General features: G+C 41.0%; 1 protein-coding gene across 2 annotated transcripts; it reads left to right on the forward strand.

Annotated features, from left to right (window-relative positions):
* Nucleotides 1-1,835: 1,835 nt before the first annotated feature.
* Nucleotides 1,836-18,227, forward strand: smco4 (single-pass membrane protein with coiled-coil domains 4). 2 transcript variants are annotated; one of them, XM_078245817.1, is made up of 2 exons: nt 1,836-1,921; nt 17,105-18,227. In XM_078245817.1, exon 2 carries the CDS (start codon nt 17,156-17,158, stop codon nt 17,333-17,335), a length of 180 nt encoding a protein of 59 aa, XP_078101943.1. In that variant the 5' UTR covers nt 1,836-1,921; nt 17,105-17,155; the 3' UTR covers nt 17,336-18,227. The 2 variants fall into 2 exon arrangements, with proteins under 2 accessions (XP_078101943.1, XP_078101942.1); XM_078245816.1 differs by having other exon boundaries at nt 1,838-1,921; nt 17,109-18,227.
* The last annotated feature ends 3,021 nt before the right edge of the window (nt 18,228-21,248 follow it).

Consider the following 21,248-nt stretch of genomic DNA (forward strand, 5'->3'; position numbering starts at 1 on the left):
ACTACAAAGCCCAAAACAGCTTGCTCCAGAAGTATAGGTACCAGTTTTACAGGAAAGTACTTCTCTTTTTGCCAGCCAAGTGTGATTATTCGACCTACATTTTCCCATTCTTGTTTCCCAAAATCATGACGTAGGCATGGCACTGTGAAGCCATTTCCCATCGTGCACTGCTCATAAAAGTCATTCCAAAATTCTGACAGTACATCCCTCAAAACACCTCCATCATCCACAGCCTTTTCAAGCTTTCCATTGGGAAGAATAACTTGAAAGTAAATGTTGTCCTCCATGATGCTTTCCTCGGAAAACACTTGAATAAGTTCTCTAAGAATCTGTCCACAATGAACAACAATAATTTTCTTCACTTCTTTTCTCGGACTGACTTGTTCCTGCAACAAATCCATGGAAGGAGGCACGGGGTGTTCAAAAGACAGTTCCTGAGACAAAGGCAAGGTATCATCAAGACTGGAGTTGGGTCGACTGTGGTGTAAAGAAGTGAAACACCCTCACTGCTTGCATTTGCAAATACTGTATCGCATTACAGTACTGTACTGTAACAAAAATGACATCTGAAGTATTTTTCTCCAACGTGTCGGTTGCAGAAGTGTCTGGAAAGTGGCAGTAGATATCAGGTCCGTCATGTGTCTTTTCACCTTCTTGTGCCGTTGCATCACTATTCTCCTCCTCCAGATTTATGTCACTGTCAATGTCTCTCTTCTTAGTTGTTAAATAGAAACGTAAGATAGGTAACTTTGTCTTTTCATACAGTTCCCCGACTGCGACACTATCCTCTAATGAGGTCTGCTGAAAGTCAGTTTAATGAATGTCAAAATCAGTAAGGCTTCCCTCCGCATTTTTTCCACCTGGAAAAAACAACTGCACAGCTTTTTCAATCAAGTTCTGTTTTTCTACTGTTCTTCAGGACACACTCTTTTCTGGTTCCCCCACCCTTTTTGGTGCGTACTTCTTCTCTGAAATGCATCCATCCCATCTCAATTCTTCTCTGATTCTTTTGAGCATTCTTTGGAGGGGTTGTACGCTCTCTTTGAGCATATGATCACATTTGTTTCTCAAGAGCTTTCCTCTGAGTTGCTCAAAGATCTTTGACTTGCAACTGCAAGGTTCTTTTTCCTTCCATCTGCAGTATCCAAAAACAGCCAGTTGATCACCATAGGATGGAAGATACTCTTTTAGCTGGTCATCTGTCATGAGGTGTATGACACTGGCATCAATCTAAAATGAAGAAATATTTATTAAATTCTAAGGTCATGCATTAATAATACAAATAAACAACGCATATACATCATCAGATATTTACAAAGCTCTTCCAAACTTTGGTTTTTAATGCTTATGTGTGATTTGTCAAAATTAAACTTTTTCTTATATTAACTACCTTATCTTGTTCCATTCGCTGAATGTCTTCCTCAGGCACATGCCGTGACCTTAAGTAGTCACTTTGCTCATCCATCTTCAAAAATCCTCTGCACCTATGTTGAATGAAATTAAAGCGTTTATGTACTAAATAATCTGGATTTATTTCAGAAGTATGAAGCAAAAAGAGATTTGTACAAAAGTGTTATTTGTCCTGGCTTTAATAGTCTATGGTAAAATTAGCTATAATACTGACTCAAGACCTTACATGAAATACATTTGTTGTTTGTTCATCGTAATTTCGACTTTTTATCTTATTACACAGCATGCAGCGTTTTATTTTGGAGGGTATGGCCGGAAGTGTTTTATGTTTTCATGCTAGTAAACTTGAAAGCCTTTCCACTGACTGCCACGTCGAGCTCTGTGAAGAACAGCAGGTTTTTAACTTACTGTACTTTTTCCTGTAACAAACCTGACGTCTGGGAGAAACACTGGAAGAGCGAGCCAAAACCAATTTCTCAGCGTGGAACTGTTGACAACTTGGATTCTGCCCGTAAGATAACGTTAACTCTCAATGACAGATTTATTGAATGGTCAGCAGTATTTTCTCAGTGTTGTAACTTAACTAGCTCACGTTTACTAAAATTAGTACATGCTAACTAGCATTAGGAGCCACCGGATACAGGACCGTACTGTCCCTCAACAGCAGTATTATAACGTTACGCATGACAAAAATGTGTATCCATGTGGCTAACTGATTAACCTAACAGTAAAAGTGCAGTCTGTCATCGGATTTAGCTAGCTAGGTTAACTCTTGTAACGTTACTTAACGTAGTCACTGGCAAAGTCATTAAGTTACCTAATTTGTGTAGGGAACAATGTTATGGCGTGTAATGTTAGCTTGACTGCTGCTGCTGGCGCCGCGGTAACGTTAACGTTAGTTTTCAGCAACGATTTGTCGCCCAGCAACTGAGATTGGAAATTAATGTCATGATACCGTTTTTTGTTGTTGTTTTTAAAGTTTACTAGACTAACGTTAAATTACATGAAAGGTTATTTGTCTTGTCAACAGTGTTTGCAATTCGTGTGGCACCAGTCAGTCGCAGCTTAAAATATACCGTAATATTAGTATTTGTATGGGTTGGAACTACAAATGTTACAGTTAACGTAAACTGCGTATAAACCGTACAGAGCATGGTGCAACGTTAGTGCTTTACATTTTTAAAGGGTAACTTAAGGTATTTTTCAGACTGGACCCCATTTCCCCATGTTTTTGTGTCTAAGGGCGTTTTCACATCTGTAGTTGGTTTGCTTTGGTCCGAATCAGTTAGTGAGTTTGTAAACTTGGAACGATTTGCCCTAGGTTTGGTTTGGTTTTACACCTGCAGTCCGTTTCAGAAAGCAGGTTTAGTGAAAACTCAGAGTTTGTTAACCCTGAGATGAGGGAAACTCTGGGTTTTCTGTTTCAGAAAGAGAGGTAACTTAACCTCAGACTCAGTTACTATGGTAACTGAGTCGGTGAACCTAACCTGGTCGGGAGCAGGTTTTCTTCAAGAAACCTCGAGTTTCTCTCAGTCTCCTCCCTCTGACACCAGCCCAGCCTGCTGACACAGCCCTCTTTCATTTCCTCATTCATTCAGTTAGTTGGATACAAGCACCCCATTTCTGCACCAGGCAGTCCGTGTTAACACAGCCCACCTCCACTAGTCTTACCCAGCGAAAGAGCAGCAGGCTGGATAGTCCGATACAGCAATATTTCCACAACAACAAAAACACAGCAGTCTCTGAACTCGCGTTGGGAGTTTCGTTGAAGTTGGATGTAGGCCAGTTTGTTGTCTAATGAGTGGACACTTGCAAGCAGGATTGATGGAATAGGTGGCCGGCTAGCGTTAGCTTTCCACCGACACATTTGTTCAACGTTCCCCGCTGATGATGTCCCTTTACCGGCCAGATGCATCGAGCAACACCTCTGGTCTCGATAGCCAGCGGGCAAAGCTTGCGTAGTGTGTCGAGTATTCCGTCTGTAATAAAGTGTCCTGCATATTCTCTGATCTGTACCAATGTATCCTGGTGGTACAAGTGTGCGGTAGTTTGAATGCACATAATTGTTGTTCTAAAATTTCCTTCGGGATGAATAAATCTAACAGTTTCTGCTGAGAAGCTAAGCGAGGATTCAAGATGGCTGACCCTCGTTTTTTCCTCGGCAATCTCCGGAAAAAGACGACAGTCCAACCCCCTATGGGCGGGTTGAAAACATGCGGAAGTAGCTCCTAGTACTGGTTGTAGTCCTTTGCCTCTGGGCAAAAATCTTCCGATGACGCAAAAATCGTCATTTTACGTCATCGGAAGATTTTTTTCCAGACCCACAATACAGAGATCTCTCCTCTCAGGGGGACATGAGGGAGGGAAGCACGGTCATTAAAAAATACTACCGTGTTTCTGCTGATACAAAGTTTAATGCTAAATCGGTGAAGTATCCCTTTAATGATGGTGCTGCAGCCTGAATGGGATTAGTAGGCCTAGGACTTTCTCGCCCGCAGTATTGCACCTAAATGAAATAGATTATAGGTTCAATACCATTTCACCAGTAATATTATACTTACGATTAAATATGATATACACTATATTGGAATATGCGCATTTACTCTAGCAGCAATTTTCTCCCACGCAAATTCTGTCTTTTACAGCAGCCGCTGTGTTGCTTTTTTAACGAAATACACATTCAAACTCTGTGCGCATGAGTATTTCCGCCGACTAGTTTGTTTGTGGTTCTTACCATGGTGAATTGTAGTATTGTATTGAATTGTATGGCTCCATTCATGCTGCCTTTTTATAGTGGTGGTGCATGCGTTTAACTCTGAGTCAGCCTACTCTGAGTTGATTGAACCAACTCAAATCAGCTGTTCTGGAACCGAAAACTCAGAGTTTCTTATCTCAGGGTAAATCAACTCTGAGTTCAGGGTTAGACTCAGAGTTTGTTAAACCTCCTTAACACACTTGACTGCAGGAGACATTAGCTCAGACTTGCGGAGTATGTATAGTTGGTGCTGTTCATGTACGGATCACCACCTCTTCAAGCAGGTCCACTTGTTTGGTCTGCTTTTGGTGTGCACCAGAATGTATTGCCGCGTTCTCACCTGCCCAAACGAACCGCACCAGCGGGGCAAACAAACTCTAGTTTGATTCAAACGAACTAAACGAAGCAGGTGTGAAAGCGCCCTAGGTGACTGATGGGAACAACAATTTCAAATTGGTCCAGTATTAAGTAGGGGTGGTACGGTTCACAAAACCCACGGTTCAGTTCGTATCACGGTTTTAGGGTCACGGTTTTCGGTTTTTTGTTATTTTTTCTTTTAATCTTTAACACTCCAGAAATATACTTCAGCATATGATATATAGATATTATTATAGATATTAATCATTACACAATGTCTAAGGATACGCAATGATCCACACATTACAGCACATCAGACCTGAAGCATAAATTATGAAGTAATAATTATTTTTGGATGGGGGTAAGTTTTTCTAGCTTTAATGTGTCCTGTAGATACTTGAATAAATAGATATATATGCAGTCTAATGTGACTAGTATTTAAGTACTCTGTAAATTGTCTTTATCTGTGTGCAAGCTACATTTCCCATGATGTTCTGTCACTATGAAGGTTCAGAACTGTTTGAAGGTTTGGCTAAAGTATTGGCATAACAAAAAAAGACCTTAGTATCCATGTGTGGACAAATGGGAAATAATTTACAGATGTACAGCCCAGGATGAGTTGAACATGTTCATAACTGATGTGAATATTGGGATAATTTTTTTTTTTAATTATTAATTGTTAGAATTATACAAAAAAATCAATTACACGTCACCTGCTTAAGACAAGACCTAAAGAAGACCTAGATGTAATTATGCATTACTAGAATAAAAGAATTGCACTACAATTGTATAGTTACACATGCCCAACAATACGGGTAATTATTTGTCCCTATTGATTATGGAAATTCAGTGCTATAGCTAACGTGCTAAGAAAGGTAACGTTAGGATAAGCCCTAAAAGTTACACGTTAAGCAAAACCATAGCATCATGATTCATAAATGTCCTTCTCTAATCCTCAGCAGCTATTACAACATCATTTTCTAGCATTACTGGCCAACTTTGCTTTAGTTCAACTTAGCTAACGTTAGCTAGTAAGCTACAAATGAAACTTCTTTATACAAAACAGCACTTTTTTAAAGGCGGCATACCTTTACATTGGGATCTCTTTTCCTCCTCTTTTCTTGGTTGTCATATTGGGAATCTAAGGGGGCTTGGACGGTCTTTTCATTATGTAAAGTTAAAGATGTAACCTGCCTCTTAATATCTTTTAATCAGGTATATCTCTCTCTCCTGAGAGTCACACACACACACACACACACACACACTTGCACAGTAGGTGCGCCGTTTGGCCTCCATTGACTTATAGCGAGTAGTATGAAAGGGCGAAAATCTGCCTAGGGAGATTGGTCGGGGTGGAGGATGGGTAAAACACAGGACTTTTATCCAGGAAAGCCGGCATTGTGTCCCACGTGTGATGTTTCCTTTCCACGTTTCTTCTTTTCCTAAACCCAACTCCGTTCTTCTTTTCCTAAACCCAACCGGTTCTTCTTTTCCTAAACCCAACCCTGTTCTTCTTTTCCTAATCCCAACCGGTTCTTCTTTTCCTAAACCCAACCCGCGCGTGATGTTTCCTAAACCCAACCGTAGCCTCGCGATAACACGTAGCCTTGCGATAACGTGCCACGTGGATTTAGAAAGTGGCGTGTATGTTTACGCTGTGACGTTGCAGACTGCGGTCCCTGGTATACAGCATAGACATACACACGGATCAAAATACGTACAGATAACACGCCACTTGGCTTCAGGAAAGTGGCGTGTATGTTTACGCGAAGTCATGATGTCATGTTGGAAACTATGTGCTGTGTTATTTCAGTTCAGTCGCATTTTAATTGAATGGTGCCTAACAAGTGCACATTCAGAAATGTAAACAAAGTATTAAATACTGTCACTGAGTACATCTACATGCACACTAAAACACAAATTCCACTATTATTCCGAATGATAATATTCAATATTTGATACAGGCCATGTAAATAGCATATTTTGTTTCAATATTCTGAATAAGGACTTTTTCCCGAATTTAGCATTTTCCGATTAAGACATATGGGATATGCCGGTATTATTTGGGTTTAGAGGCATTCTTCGGATATGTATACAGCGTAAATATACATACACGTCTCAATCTGGGTTTTTACTGCTGTTAACGGCCAGTTTACGGCCTCTTGCCTATTTACAGCTTACGGTCAGCTTTGTGTTGCTATGGATGCTGTACACAAACCAACTAGCCAACAGTTTGTAAGGCTGCAGTAGAGATGTATGCCCAAAAGAAAGAAAAACACATCTACTTTTAAACTTTTATGAAAGACTTGGATATTAACAGTTTTTTTTTATATGCACAAACATCACAATGCCAACCTTTTCAAGAAGATCGTTAAAGGAACACGCCAACTTATTGGGACTTTAGCTTATTCACCGTAACCCCCAGCTACAACATGCACGGAGATGAGAAGGACATGTATGGACTTATCTAACTCTGGGGGTTACGGTGAATAAGCTAAAGTCCCAATAAGTCGGCGTGTTCCTTTTAAAGGAATATAATAGAATATAACTTTATTGTCATTCTCACTTGTACAACGAAATTTTCAAAAGTACTGACAGTATAGTACAGTGCGTCATTCTTAAGACAAACCAATAAGGTTAACCAAAAGTAGTAAAAAAAAAAAATGATTATAAAATGATACATAGTATCTAAAAGCAGCATGAACAGGCATTCTTACCTACTAGAGTGTGGATCGGGCCGCATTTTTCTGTCCGAGCCAGGCCCGTGTCCGACAGAGCAGTAACTGAACCCGGCCCAAGCCCGACAGACATTAAGATATTTATGTCCGAGCCTGACACAGTTAAGTGTGGAAAGCCCGCTTTTTATTAAGCAACTGTAGGAAGGCATTCGGAAATGTCAACAGATGAGCGCATCAGCGCACACGGGGCAACAAGCGCACATTAATACAGGCGCGCACCTACATAATAAACTTTTTTTAAATTTAAAATGTTCAATGCCTTATCGCGCTGATGTGACCGAGCCCGACCTGAATCCGAACATCATTTCTAAATATCTGTCCGAACCCGGCCCGTCGGTCGTTCAGGTATCCATCCTCTAATACCTACATATATACACAGCAGCATGAGCATCCTTACATACATAGTCACACTTATTGTGCTCGGTTCAGTTCAATTTAGCAGCATTGATTTTAGTTATTGCATTTGGGTAAAAACTGTTTTTGAATCGATTTGTTTTTGCCCTGATGACTCTGTACCGTCTGCCTGACAGTAACAGTTCGAACAGGGGGTGGCCTTTAGAATGTTCTAGACTTTTTTGAGACAGTGGGAACTGTGTAGTTCTTCCAGTGTAAGGAGAGGGCAGCCGACGATCTTCTGTGCAGTGTTAATGACCCTTTGGAGTGTTTTCCTCTGAGCCACTGTGCAGCTGTTGTACCACACACACGTAGTATGTAAAATGCTCTCTATGGAGGCTCGGTAGAAGGACACCAGCAGTCTCTGTGTGATGTTGTTTTTCCTGAGTACTCTCAGGCAATACAGTCTCTGATGGGCCTTTTTCGGCAGCTCAGAGGTGTTCATGCTCCAGGTCAGGCCCTCCTCAATGTGGACTCCCAGGAAGTGGAAGTCCGCCACCCTCCCCACACAGTCCCCGCTGATGATTAGTGGTGGAATGTCTGTTTTCTTTCTCCTATAGTCTATTTTGAGCTCCTTGGTCTTTGAGGTATTCAGGAGCAAGTTGTTATCGCTGCACCACACTATCAGCCGCTCCACCTCGTCCCTATAGACATATTTTGCACGGGTGCATGTAAACTGGAATATTAGTGGAATGTTCACATTTTCATTAGCCATGTAAACATATTAGTCAGATTATTGTCTTTTGGGAATAAGAGCAAAAATCGGAATATTATGTGCATGTAAACGTAGTCACTGTACTTTACTTTACACTCAAAACATACAAGCACTATTTGTTTTGACGAGCTAAATAGTTAAGATTATGTATATATTTTTTTTAAAGATTATTTTTTTGGGGCTTTTCCCTTTATTGTGTAGAGACAGTGGCTAGACATGAGAGAGGGGGAGAGAGATGGGGGGGGCAGCAGTTCGGATTCGAACCCGCGCCACTGCAGGACTCAGCCAACATGGGGCGAATGCTCTTACTGGGTGAGCTAGAGGCTGCCCCAAGATTATGTATATTTAATCACCAACTGTGTATTCAAACTCAATATTAAGAAACATGCTGTTTGCTTATGACCAGGAAAAGCAACCTATATGTATTTTTTTATTGCACAGTAGTGGTCTTAGCTCTCTGCCTTCACATCTCTACCTTATAGGCCTGTAACAATTATGAAATAATTGTCTAACCACAATTATTTTACATAACCGCGGTCCTTTTTGTATAACCACAGTTAAAGCATTAGAGCATTTTTTTAATGAGATTGGTCACACTATTGTTTGGCTCCATCAAGCGCGTTTGCAATACCGGCATAGCGTCACCTAACAGTAACGTCAGCTAGCCTATGATACTATGGATTCCTAACAGAGGAAGCCCCACCCGCAGTTGCGAGTCCAGTAATCTTTTGAACGTTGAAAATCCACCAAAGCACCTTAGCATGTGTTTAAGTAATGTAGTTAGCTAGGTAGTCCGTCTGTGGTGTTTAATCTTCTATGGTGCTTTGGATAATTAGCTAGTAACGTTACAGAAAATGACGACGCTGTAGTGGAGATGGCCGTCATTCATTAGCATTATGCTAACGTAGTTCCACAGGGATTTGTGCTTTTATTTTTCTAATCTGTTGAGAACAACTTCTTTTCTAACTTTTGCTAAGGTCCTAAGGGGTATGACTGTTGATGGTTATTGTTGATTTTGTTTAGATGTGCCAAATTGTAATTATATAAGTGATCATTGGTCGGACTGTTGAGCTAAAGCTATGCTAGCGGCAGCTGTCACTTGTTGCAATAGCAACTCCAAACATCCTGGGCTGTAGCCATCTAAAGCCAGAGAATTTAAACGCGCTCTGTTTTGTGTTTATGATTAATGCTTTGTTTTTTATTGACAGGAATAAATGTTCTATTTAAAAAATTTTGTTAATTTAAGCAAAAAATACAATGTTTTATGATATATAAATGATAATTGAGAGGCAGGGTTTACTTCGTAGGCTATGAACCTGAGTATCTGGGTTACACAACAGTGATATATGACAAAAGATGTATACTGGGATTCAGTTCAACTTTAATTTGATCAAAAAAATGTGTTAATTCATAAAAAAAAATTATTTCACTACAAAGAGACAATTATTATTGTTAATCGCAATTATTTCTGAGACAATTAATTGTCCAGCAAAATTTTGAATTGTTACAGGCCTACTACCTCGCTCACCTAAGTGAGGGAGCGGTACTGCGGTGTGTGGGAATATTCGACTATTCTGGGTTACCCGTACTTTGTTGTCTGCATGCTCTGAAACCCTTTACACTTCTGATACTTAGTGACCATAAGCACTACTGCCTAAACAGACTGACTGGTCACTGGTCAATTTTTGTGGACGCTGTTATCTTTTGTGGGGAAGCGTAATTCTTAGCGTAGCGGCTGCATAATAGAAAAGCGTGAGGAAAAAGAGACGATGTAGTAAACAGTAAACACCAAGCTTCTAAAGACATGGTGACTTTATCTGTTGTTAATACTGTCAGTAAAGTGAAGGGTGTTACAAAGTGGAGACTGCAGTGCACACAGAGTGTCACACACACAGCAGACCTTTTTGTTTACTTTTAAATTGCACACTTTTTGCGGTTATGTAATCGCACAGAGTGACATTGTGATTGCAATTAGATTAATTATGCAGCACTAGACAAAAGCTTATTTATATAGCTCACGTTGGTGTATTGTCCGAAGAGTTAACTTCATTTAATATTGTATGTGGCGTTTTCTTTTGCGGGGTGGAAATGTTGCACCAAAAGAATTTCTTTCCCGAGACCATTTTGCAGAGGCATCGTCACTGCGCCCGGAGCTTAGCGCCGCCCAAGATAATTGTAATTGGTTTTATCATATTGCATTTTTGCATTCAAAGTAGAGATGCACCGATAGACCGGCCGGTGACCGGAATTGGCCGGTTTTCACGTGCTCGGCCATGACCGACGAGCGGCAGGTCAGTCTGACATATGCCGATTTCATGCCGGTCAATGCTACAATTAACTGACAACTTAAGTTAAGTGTTACAGTTCTCAAGGACGCACGCACACACGGACTCGACAGCATAGTCTCTTTTTCCTTTCTCTCAACTTTTCCGCCGTGTGTCGCGCATACCCGCGCTATTCTCGCACATGTAGGGAACCTCGTGAATTAACCTGCAACATGTCAGCTGTTTGGAAATTCTTCAGCGTGTGTGCAGAAGATAACAAGTTTGCAGTATGCAACACCTGCAAGGAAAAAGTAGGGCGTGGAGGGACGACACCAAAAACCAAAATCACATTTTTTTAGTTGGATATTGGATGTGAAAAGAAAGAAATGGTTCTAACATTGCACTTTAGATGTGTGTGAATTTCCCACACCAGGAGTAATTCATATAGTTCTATTTTATAGTGATCCATTATCTGTTAAAAAAATGTTCTATGTTCTGTGCAAAATGTTCTATTAAAGAAAAGATAGAAAATAAATATTTGTGTATGCTGTAAAGAGGTTAGAAAAAATAAAATCGGAATCGGCTGGCCTAACTCAAAGAAAATCGGAATCGGCCTAGAAAATTGTAATCGGTGCATCTCTAATTCATAGCTCTTTTTCATATACAATTGCGCCTGCAGCATTGGAGTTATTAGACAAACAAAGTAATGGGCACATAAATTACATGTAAATTATTGCAAAAAAAATAAATAAAATAAATCCTACTCACACTACTCTACTTTCTAACTCCCTCCCCCTGCAGAGACTGTCACTTCTTGATTGAGTGTAGTGTTTGCAAGATTAAGGATTGCTGTGCTGGATTTAGAGTTGCAAGGTATGATATAAGGGAACCTTTCTCAAACTTTTTTGTGCCAAGGCCCAGTAATGTTTGGCCCTCATCCTCTGGGGCCCACTTACGTAATTTTTCGGGGAAACAAAGACTATTTGTTCATTATATAAAACATTTAATTAATTATTTACAGTTACATTTGTAGAATTATGTCTCTGTGCCATCTCATGTTATATAAGAAACCCCCTTGCCAACACAATCTTTCCATAATAAGAGCACAAAACGACGTCGGTGACACTAAAGTATTGCTTGTTTATTGCTAAGGCCATATGCTGAAATTGAAATTATTTAAAATGTAATAATATTTCACCAGTAAATTGCTGTTAAAGACAAAAATAACCACTAAATAACAAAAAGGTATTTTACAATAACTTTCTATGCACCACAAGGCTTTTGTGTTGCAAGTGAATGCAACATTAAGTCCCATCTTTGTTGTTTCTCTGATGACAGTGGCCATAGTGCAGCTAATCTGTGTATTTAGCAGCTAATCTGTGTATTTAGTAGAGCTGTCTTCAGTCTTCCTCTATAATACTTTGAATTTCTTCGAATATTAAATGCTCAAATGCAGCCTGTTATAAATATGTACTACACTACTCTACAGTCAGGTCCATAAATATTGGGACATCGACACAATTCTAATCTTTTTGGCTCTATACACCACCACAATGGAGTTGAAATGAAACGAACAAGATGTGCTTTAACTGCAGACTTTCAGCTTTAATTTGAGGGTATTTACATCCAAATCAGGTGAACGGTGTAGGAATTACAACAGTTTGTATATGTGCCTCCCACTTTTTAAGGGACCAAAAGTAATGGGACAGATTAACAATCATAAATCAAACTTTCACTTTTTAATACTTGGTTGCAAATCCTTTGCATTCAATTACAGCCTGAAGTCTGGAACGCATAGACATCACCAGACGCTGGGTTTCATCCCTGGTGATGCTCTGCCAGGCCTCTACTGCAACTGTCTTCAGTTCCTGCTTGTTCTTGGGGCATTTTCCCTTCAGTTTTATCTTCAGCAAGTGAAATGCATGCTCAATCAGATTCAGGTCAGGTGATTGACTTGGCCATTGCATAACATTCCACTTCTTTCCCTTAAAAGACTCTTTGGTTGCTTTCGCAGTATGCTTCGGGTCATTGTCCATCTGCACTGTGAAGCGCCGTCCAATGAGTTCTGAAGCATTTGGCTGAATATGAGCAGATAATATTGCCCGAAACACTTCAGAATTCATCCTGCTGCTTTTGTCAGCAGTCACATCATTAATAAATACAAGAGAACCAGTTCCATTGGTAGCCATACATGCCCACGCCATGACGCCACTACCACCACCATACTTCACTGATGAGGTGGTATGCTTTGGATCATGAGCAGTTCCTTTCCTTCTCCATACTCTTCTCTTCCCATCACTCTGGTACAAGTTGATCTTTGTCTCATCTGTCCATAGGATGTTGTTCCAGAAATGTGAAGGCTTTTTTAGATGTTGTTTGGCAAACTCTAATCTGGCCTTCCTGTTTTTTGAGGCTCACCAATGGTTTACATCTTGTAGTGAACCCTCTGTATTCACTCTGGTGAAGTCTTCTCTTGATTGTTGACTTTGACACACATACACCTACCTCCTGGAGAGTGTTCTTGATCTGGCCAACTGTTGTGAAGGGTGTTTTCTTCACCAGGGAAAGTATTCTTCGGTCATCCACCACAGTTGTTTTCCGTGGTCTTCCGGGTCTTTTGGTGTTGCTGAGCTCACCGGTGCGTTCTTTCTTTTTAAGAATGTTCCAAACAGTTGATTTGGCCACACCTAATGTTTTTGCTATCTCTCTGATGGGTTTGTTTAGATTTTTCAGCCTAATGATGGCTTGCTTCATTGATAGTGACAGCTCTTTGGATCTCATATTGAGAGTTGACAGCAACAGATTCCAAATGTAAATAGCACACTTGAAATGAACTCTGGACCTTTTATCTGCTCCTTGTAAATGGGATAATGAGGGAATAACACACACCTGGCCATGGAACAGCTGAGCAGCCAGTTGTCCCATTACTTTTGGTCCCTTAAAAAGTGGGAGGCACATATACAAACTGTTGTAATTCCTACACCGTTCACCTGATTTGGATGTAAATACCCTCAAATTAAAGCTGAAAGTCTGCAGTTAAAGCACATCTTCGTTTCATTTCAACTCCATTGTGGTGGTGTATAGAGGCAAAAAGATTAGAATTGTGTCGATGTCCCAATATTTATGGACCTGACTGTATATGTACTGTACACTACAAGCTTATGCATTGTCAATGCCACTATAAGCATGTGGTTGTTGTTACACGTTCTGTCCACTAGAGGGACTTCCAAAATCAGCCTGGCCTTGAAGGGGATCTACGTCATGGCGCATTGCATTTCTGGCACGCTGCTCTCTGTTTACATTATTTTTCACCACACACACAGCAACCAACGCAAATCAGCAATGAACTCTGTGATGAAACATTATCTAAAAAGTTGCTAACGTTGCTCGGTTAGCGCAATGGCATCATGTTAGAAAGCACAGCCGAAACAATTTGTCATAAACTAAGTAACAATAGTGTTAGCAACGATGCTAACAGCATTGATAACTAAGCCAAACGGTGCAGCCACTACTATTTTAGTGATTTACTGTATAAGTAACCTGTTTCTTGCAGATTGTCATGTTACTGAGAATACTATAGCTATTAGAAGGTAATCTATGAAGTCGATGCTAACTCTGACAGCTGTAGGGCGCCGCTAACATTAACTTTAGCTGTCGCTATGAAGCTCCCAGCTAAGCTCCTATAACTCGCGACGCAGTTAGGAAACCAGAACGAGCTAGCTAACTATTGATAACGTAAGCATTTTGGCTTGGTGGATGTCAATTTTAAAGTCATGTTAAAACTATTTCCCGCCCTTCCGTTTTCCAGCCGCAGCCTGTCACTCCCCCCTGTACTAACGTTACTCGGTACGTAACGTTAGCTCACAATACCTTGTATTTCTCACTCCTGTAACTTATTGTTCATCAGACATGAAAAGAGGGAGATTAGCTAACGTTAGCCAACCTATTTATTAAAAAAAAATCACATTTGAATAGTAATTTCAGCATTTGAATAGTATTGATTTTTTTTTTTCTATTCGAATTATATTCGACTTTCGGAATTTGTTCCAACAGCCCTAGTATTTAGCTGCAGACTGTTGTACATCCTAGTGTTGGAAGCACTTTCTCCTCTTGATGGGATTCCCCATTTCATTAACATTCCAGGTGGAGATGTTAGACAACATAACTACTGTATATATTAAAATATGAAAGCCATCTTCTGAGCACTTCACAAATACAAAGTGGTGATGACTAAAAGCTAAATCCCAAACACGCACAGAACAGTCCATTTGCACCTGAACCTGAACAATGCACAGTTCAACTCCCTTAAAAGCTTGTCTTTTCGGTCCGTAATCTGCTCTCACTTCACACGCTCCGTCTCCCGTGCACTGCTACCGGGGGGAAAAAAAAGTCCAACCAGAGTAATACAAAAGGAAATATGTCCAAGTAGGATCCCAGCCGGTGTCTCATATTAGCGCTAGTTCATCCCATGGGAGAGCTGGGAAAAAAGAAAAAAAGGTAACGCAGCCCTCTGCAGAGGCTGCACATCATTATAAATTCCTCGCCGAGGACAAGTAAACTGGGACTCAATTGCCTGCTTGTTGTTTACGGTTAATGGTCGGTTAACAAGGGTCAAGCTTCCCTAGCTCCATTTAGCTCCATCGTAAGACTTTTTTTTTTTTTTTAAGATTTTTATTAAATTAATTTTATCTATTAACCTTGTATCTAACTTCACTTTAAAGGAAACCTATTATACTTTCCGAATTTTTTCTCACATCTATAATGTTACAATGTCAGATTTTCATGTTAAATGTGGCCAGAGCTTCAAATAATGAGGTAAACATATTTCAGGGAAATCCCTTTGAGCAAAAACCTCAGATTTCCCACTGTCCTGAACGCTCCGCTTTCATCGTTTTTTCTACATTTGGCTCTGTGTCATGTCACACCGAGCCAGGTTTCTATGATTGGTTCAGGCAGGCTATTGCAGTTTTATTAGGCTACTGCTTTGTTTACACAGGACATGCTAAGTCAGGGAAAGCTGTAATCTTGTCCATCCATTGTTGTTAATTTCTCCCTAATTTCGGGTAACATTCGGGTTTACTGAGTCCAACAACATACAGCGGTAAACACGTATTTTTAAAAAGAAAAAACATTTTTTATATATATATATATATATATATATATATAATAAATACAAAATACAACCATTTAAAGTTGTATGTCCCTCCCCTGTTGCCACGATTTAAAAAAAAAATAAATAAATAAATAAATAAGCCTCCCCTGTTTTACACCACCATTCATGAATAACGAACAGACCCCAATATAAATAGTTATTTATTTAGAACATTTTACATACCACACAAAATAAAACTCCTCCCTACCTCCAAAACCTGTCCCTACAGCCTATTAAATAATGATTAATTTCTTACACTGCAACTTTTATTCTTTGTATCTTATTCTATTTTGTGGTGGCAGTAGTCACTTCATAGGGAGTTGGGTTGGGAACCGGAGGGTCATTGGTTCAATTCATTTTGAATTGCCTTGTTGCTGAAATGTGCTATAGAAATATAAAGTTGCCTTACACATTATATTGCATTTAGCGTTTTGGAAAGTGTAACCACACTCGTGGCCACTTTTTCAGCATTGCCGTGACTCACTGTTTTGGAACAAGCTGCAGAAGCGACATAGTCTTGCTCCATCTGCACTGCAGCTCTGTGTGTCAGAGCTGAGCTCTGCTCTCTGTCAAACATGCAGAGGAGAGGACAGAGAAGCTTGCGCTCTCAGGTAACGGCACAGATCGATTAAATGTGAATTGGGCCTCTGTAGTACCGACGCAATTTGGTCGGTACACTAAAATGTACAGAATTCCGTACCCAACCCTAGTTGTCAGCAAACTTCATGATGGTGTTGGAGTCGAAGTGACTAGTACAGTGGCTGGCACAGTTGTGTGTGTGTGTGTGTACAGGGAGTACATGTACATGCCGGTTTATTGAAAAGGGAAAATGATGGACTCATTGTTTATTCACTTTCCAGTATGTATTTCACAAACTAGTTAGCAACTTACCATGGAGACCCCAATTGACTTTGCAGTCGCCACCATCGTGTACTCAGCTGTGATGCAATCTTCTACACATGCTGCAGACAGTGCTGAGAGTATTGTAGACGGTATTCTACCTTTTACTCTTTGGTGAAATTTTTGTGAATAAAAGACAATTTTGGTGCGTTGATTATTCTTACAATTATATCTTACAAATGCGAACCTCCTCATTACTAGGTGACATTCATCAGGCTGAAACTAACAATTTCTAACAAGTTTGTTTAGTTAAGACACTTATACGAACAAACCTGACAGAAAAAAAGTACTAGAGGTATATGAGAAGAATACGAAAATGTCCTGGTAGAGAGTTCCAATGTCTGATGTTCCAGGTAATGATGCTCAGCTGTCTACAACTTTACTTGAAAGTTGACTCATTGCGGTATGTTTCTGTCTCAGCCAGGTTCCTGTGAGCACAGCAAAGACAGAGTGAGCAGTCGTGGAGATATCATGAGGCAGCTCAAAGGCAAACCCAAAAAAGAAACGTCCAAGGACAAGAAGGAACGTAAGCAGGCCATGCAGGAAGCCCGACAGCAGGTGGCCACTATAGTACTGCCTACACTAGCTGTAGTGGTGCTGCTCATCGTTGTCTTTGTCTATGTGGCCACCAGGCCTGGTGCTATAGAGTAGACATTCAAGTTCTGCTAAGAAGACATGAACTCCTAAACTAACGGGCTTTGAAAACTGACAATGGCTGTACCCAAAGGATTACCCCCATCATGTGACAACCTGTCTGAAAGCGACCCCCCAAAGTGTGTTTCTTTGCTCTAAGAAGGATTCAAGCTGCAGAAAGAAGAAATCAAACTGAGCGGAGAAACAATTGCTCCTTAGTGCCTTCAGATAACATCATCATCAACATCCATTTAATCCTGTTCATTTTAGAGCAGCACATGCATTCATGTTGATGTCTTACAAAATTATGCAATATCATGCATAGCAAAGGACTCATGCACAGCTTGCCAAGTTTGACCAGAGGTGTTAAAAAAATGTTTAAACTTTTGACTCTGTGCTATTTTGAATATTTCAAGTCAATGCAACATGAGCCTGGACATGTACCACTCTTTGGACAGCACCCACTCCTATCTATATGAATAGTATGTATGAAAAGTGTTTTAGGGACAAGAAGGATTCAGTTTGCTCCTGCCTTGTTGAACATCTAAATGCAGCTCTAGAGTATCTTATTGAATGTCATTGTAAAATATGTTCTCTTAAGTCCAGTATGTTCAAACCCACCCGAATTTCTTCATCTTTAATGTGAATGTTACCCAATTTGTTTATATTAAGTTATTGACAACTATACCTTTGAGTTACTCATGACATCTGTGTGGATGTAATAAGGTGCCTTAACAGATTTGCAACTATTATTTCAGTTAAATAAAAAAAGAAAAATTACATAATTTTGAGTTTGGTTAGTGTTTTAGAATTCTTGATAGATAAGCATTGAAGCCAGACCATACTCCAGCGTTGACACAGCACTGTTGAGATCTTGCGACGCAAGACTAGGTAGTATTTAAATGTATTCACTGAGCTTTAGTCTGGTTCTGATGACTTATATTTTTATTTGTAAGTCCGTCCTGGTAAAATTTGGTGTCTATCTGTTGCTTCAACTTATTCAGTCACATTTATGTGTGATTCAGTTGGTCCAGTAGAGGTGGGGATGATCTGGTGTCAGAAGTGTTTGAATCTTACACACAGGGACTTTAAAAATATGCATATTAACTCTTAGAAAGGGTGGGATGACACAGGTATTGCTTAGATACTAGTATCGTACTGTGTACTTTTGTTGTACTTCTGTTGAGTACAGCTATAGATTTTAACAAATGTTAACTTACTCAAACATTATAGTATTTGGGGCAGCAGGACAGTGTATGTGGGATTGAGTCAAAAATAAAGTGTTTATTCATGGCAATGAAGGAACATGTCACCCAGTTCAACAGTGTGGCTCATAAATGTGTTTTTGATATACACACAAATATTGTAATAGATCAATCTAGTTTCTCCATTTTTTTTGTGTGTGTGTGAGACTCCTGACTGCCGGCAGTCTCAGAAGATACAGTACAGCTCTCTCCATCCACTCCACTATCACAAATGTATCCTAGGTTAATAATCATTTTATATACTGTAATTATTCTGTAATTTTATTCTGTCTGGGAATGATCCTCCTCCCCTCCTGCAGCAGATACTGGACCTTAAGTCAACAATTGCTAGACTGCACAGATATATCTGCGACCTAGAACCTTCATTACTTCAATATTGGAAAAACATGCAAAGAGCTGAACAATTGAGCTACCATTGAGGACATGATATGCGAAGCAGCAGGGCTTTGTCATATTGAAACTGCTCAGATTTTTATTATCATTAGGGTTCAAACCCCAAAGGGCCCCATTGAGTTTGTGCTGGTTTATTATTATTATTATTATTAGGGTTAGATTTGTGTTAGGCTTTCAAGTCGGGGAGCAGATTTCGTGTCCCAGGGAAAAAACAAAAGACTTTCAGCCAGGAAATGTGTCTTTGTGTCCCCCCATCTTTTTTTAATGTTAATTAGCTGTTTTGGTGCCTAAACCTAACTGGCATTGCTGCTTTTGTCAGCTAAGCTAAACTCAACTGCAACGGCTGCTGAAAGCACGTTACCTCGCGGTGCCTTGTATTATTAGTCATTAGTCTGTGGATTTTCCGACTCCTCTCTCTCTCTCTGCCCCTTTCTCTCTCTCACCCCAACTGGTCGAGGCAGATGGCTGCCACCAAGAGACAAGTTCTGTCTGTCTGTTTTTCCTCAGGGCCGCTGCACTAAGTGCACATGCTCTTGGGGAGGGATTGTTGTGTCTTTGTGAATTATAGTGTGGTCTAGACCTAATATATCTGGAAAGTGTCCTGACATAATGTCTGTTATGATTTGACAATGTAAATAATTTTAATTGAATTAACACAATTCACCATAACAACTTTGTAAGCTGATAATATCTCAGTGTTGTGTTTGCTGCCCTAGTTGTCAAAAATTCAATAATCCATCCATCTTTGTCCGCTTATCCGGTATCGGGTCGCGGGGGTAGCAGCTCCAGCAGGGGACCCCAAACTTCCCTTTCCCGAGCCACATTAACCAGCTCCGACTGGGGGATCCCGAGGCATTTCCATGCCAGGTTGGAGATATAATCTCCAAGGGGAGGCCTTCTCCCAGCTGAATGTGCCTGGAACACCTCCCTAGGGAGGCGCCCGGGGGCATCCTTACCAGATGCCCGAACCACCTCAACTGGCTCCTTTAGACGCGAAGGAGCAGCGGCTCTACTCCGAGCTCCTCACGGATGACTGTGCTTCTCACCTTATCTCTAAGGGAGACGCCAGCCACCCTCCTGAGGAAACCCATTTCGGCCGCTTGTACCCTGGATCTTGTTCTTTCAGTCATGACCATAGGTGAGGGTACGAACGAAAACTGACCGGTAGATTGAGAGCTTTGCCTTCTGGCTCAGCTCTCTTTTCGTCACAACGGTGCGATAAATTGAATGTAATATCGCACCCGCTGCACCGATTCTCTGACCAATCTCCCGCTCCATTGTCCCCTCACTCGCGAACAAGACCCCAACGTACTTGAACTCCTTCACTTGGGGTAAAGACTCATTCCCTACCTGGAGAAGGCACTCCATCGGTTTCCTGCTGAGAACCATGGCCTCCGATTTAGAGGTGCTGATCCTCATCCCAGCCGCTTCACACTCAGCTGCGAACCGATCCAGTGAGTGCTGAAAGTCACAGGCCGATGATGCCATCAGGACCACATCATCTGGAAAAAGCAGGGATGAGATCCCCAGCCCATCAAACTGCAACCCCTCCCCACCCCGACTACTGTCCACCACGGTGTTCGAGGGTTACCGCCCCTTGAGGCACCTAAGACCACAGCTCTCCGCCGCAGCTTCAGCAATGGAAACTTTGAACATTGTCCACTCAGGTTCAATGCCCCCATCCTCCACAGGGATGCTCCGCCGGAGGTGTGAGTTGAAAGGGGGCCTCTTCCAGACGTTCCCAATTTACCTACACTACCCGTTTGGGCTTACCAGGTCTGTCCAGAGTCTTCCCCCACCCCCTGACCCAACTCACCACCAGATGGTGATCGGTTGACAGCTCCGCCCCTCTCTTCACCCGAGTGTCCAAAACATACAGCCTCAGATCAGATGAAACAATTATAAAATCGATCACTGACCTTTGGCCTAGGGTGCTCTGGTACCAGGTACACTTATAAGCATCCCTATGTTCGAACATGGTGTTTGTTATAGACAATCCATGACTAGCACAGAAGTCCAACAACAGACAACCACTCTGGTTTAGATCAGGGAGGCCGTTCCTCCCAATCACGCCTCTCCATGTATCGCCATCATTGCCCACATGCGCGTTGAAGTACCCCATACAGGACTCCATTCAAGTTTTCCAAGAAGGCCAAATACTCCGAACTCTTGTTTGGTGCATATTCACAAACAACAGTCAGTTTTCCCCCCCACAACCCACAGGCGTAGGGAGGCGACCCTCTCATCCACTGGGGTAAACTGCAACGTAGCGG

This window comes from Sander vitreus, chromosome 3 (assembly GCF_031162955.1).
Source record: "Sander vitreus isolate 19-12246 chromosome 3, sanVit1, whole genome shotgun sequence".
In the NCBI taxonomy this organism is placed as follows: Eukaryota; Metazoa; Chordata; class Actinopteri; order Perciformes; family Percidae; genus Sander; species Sander vitreus.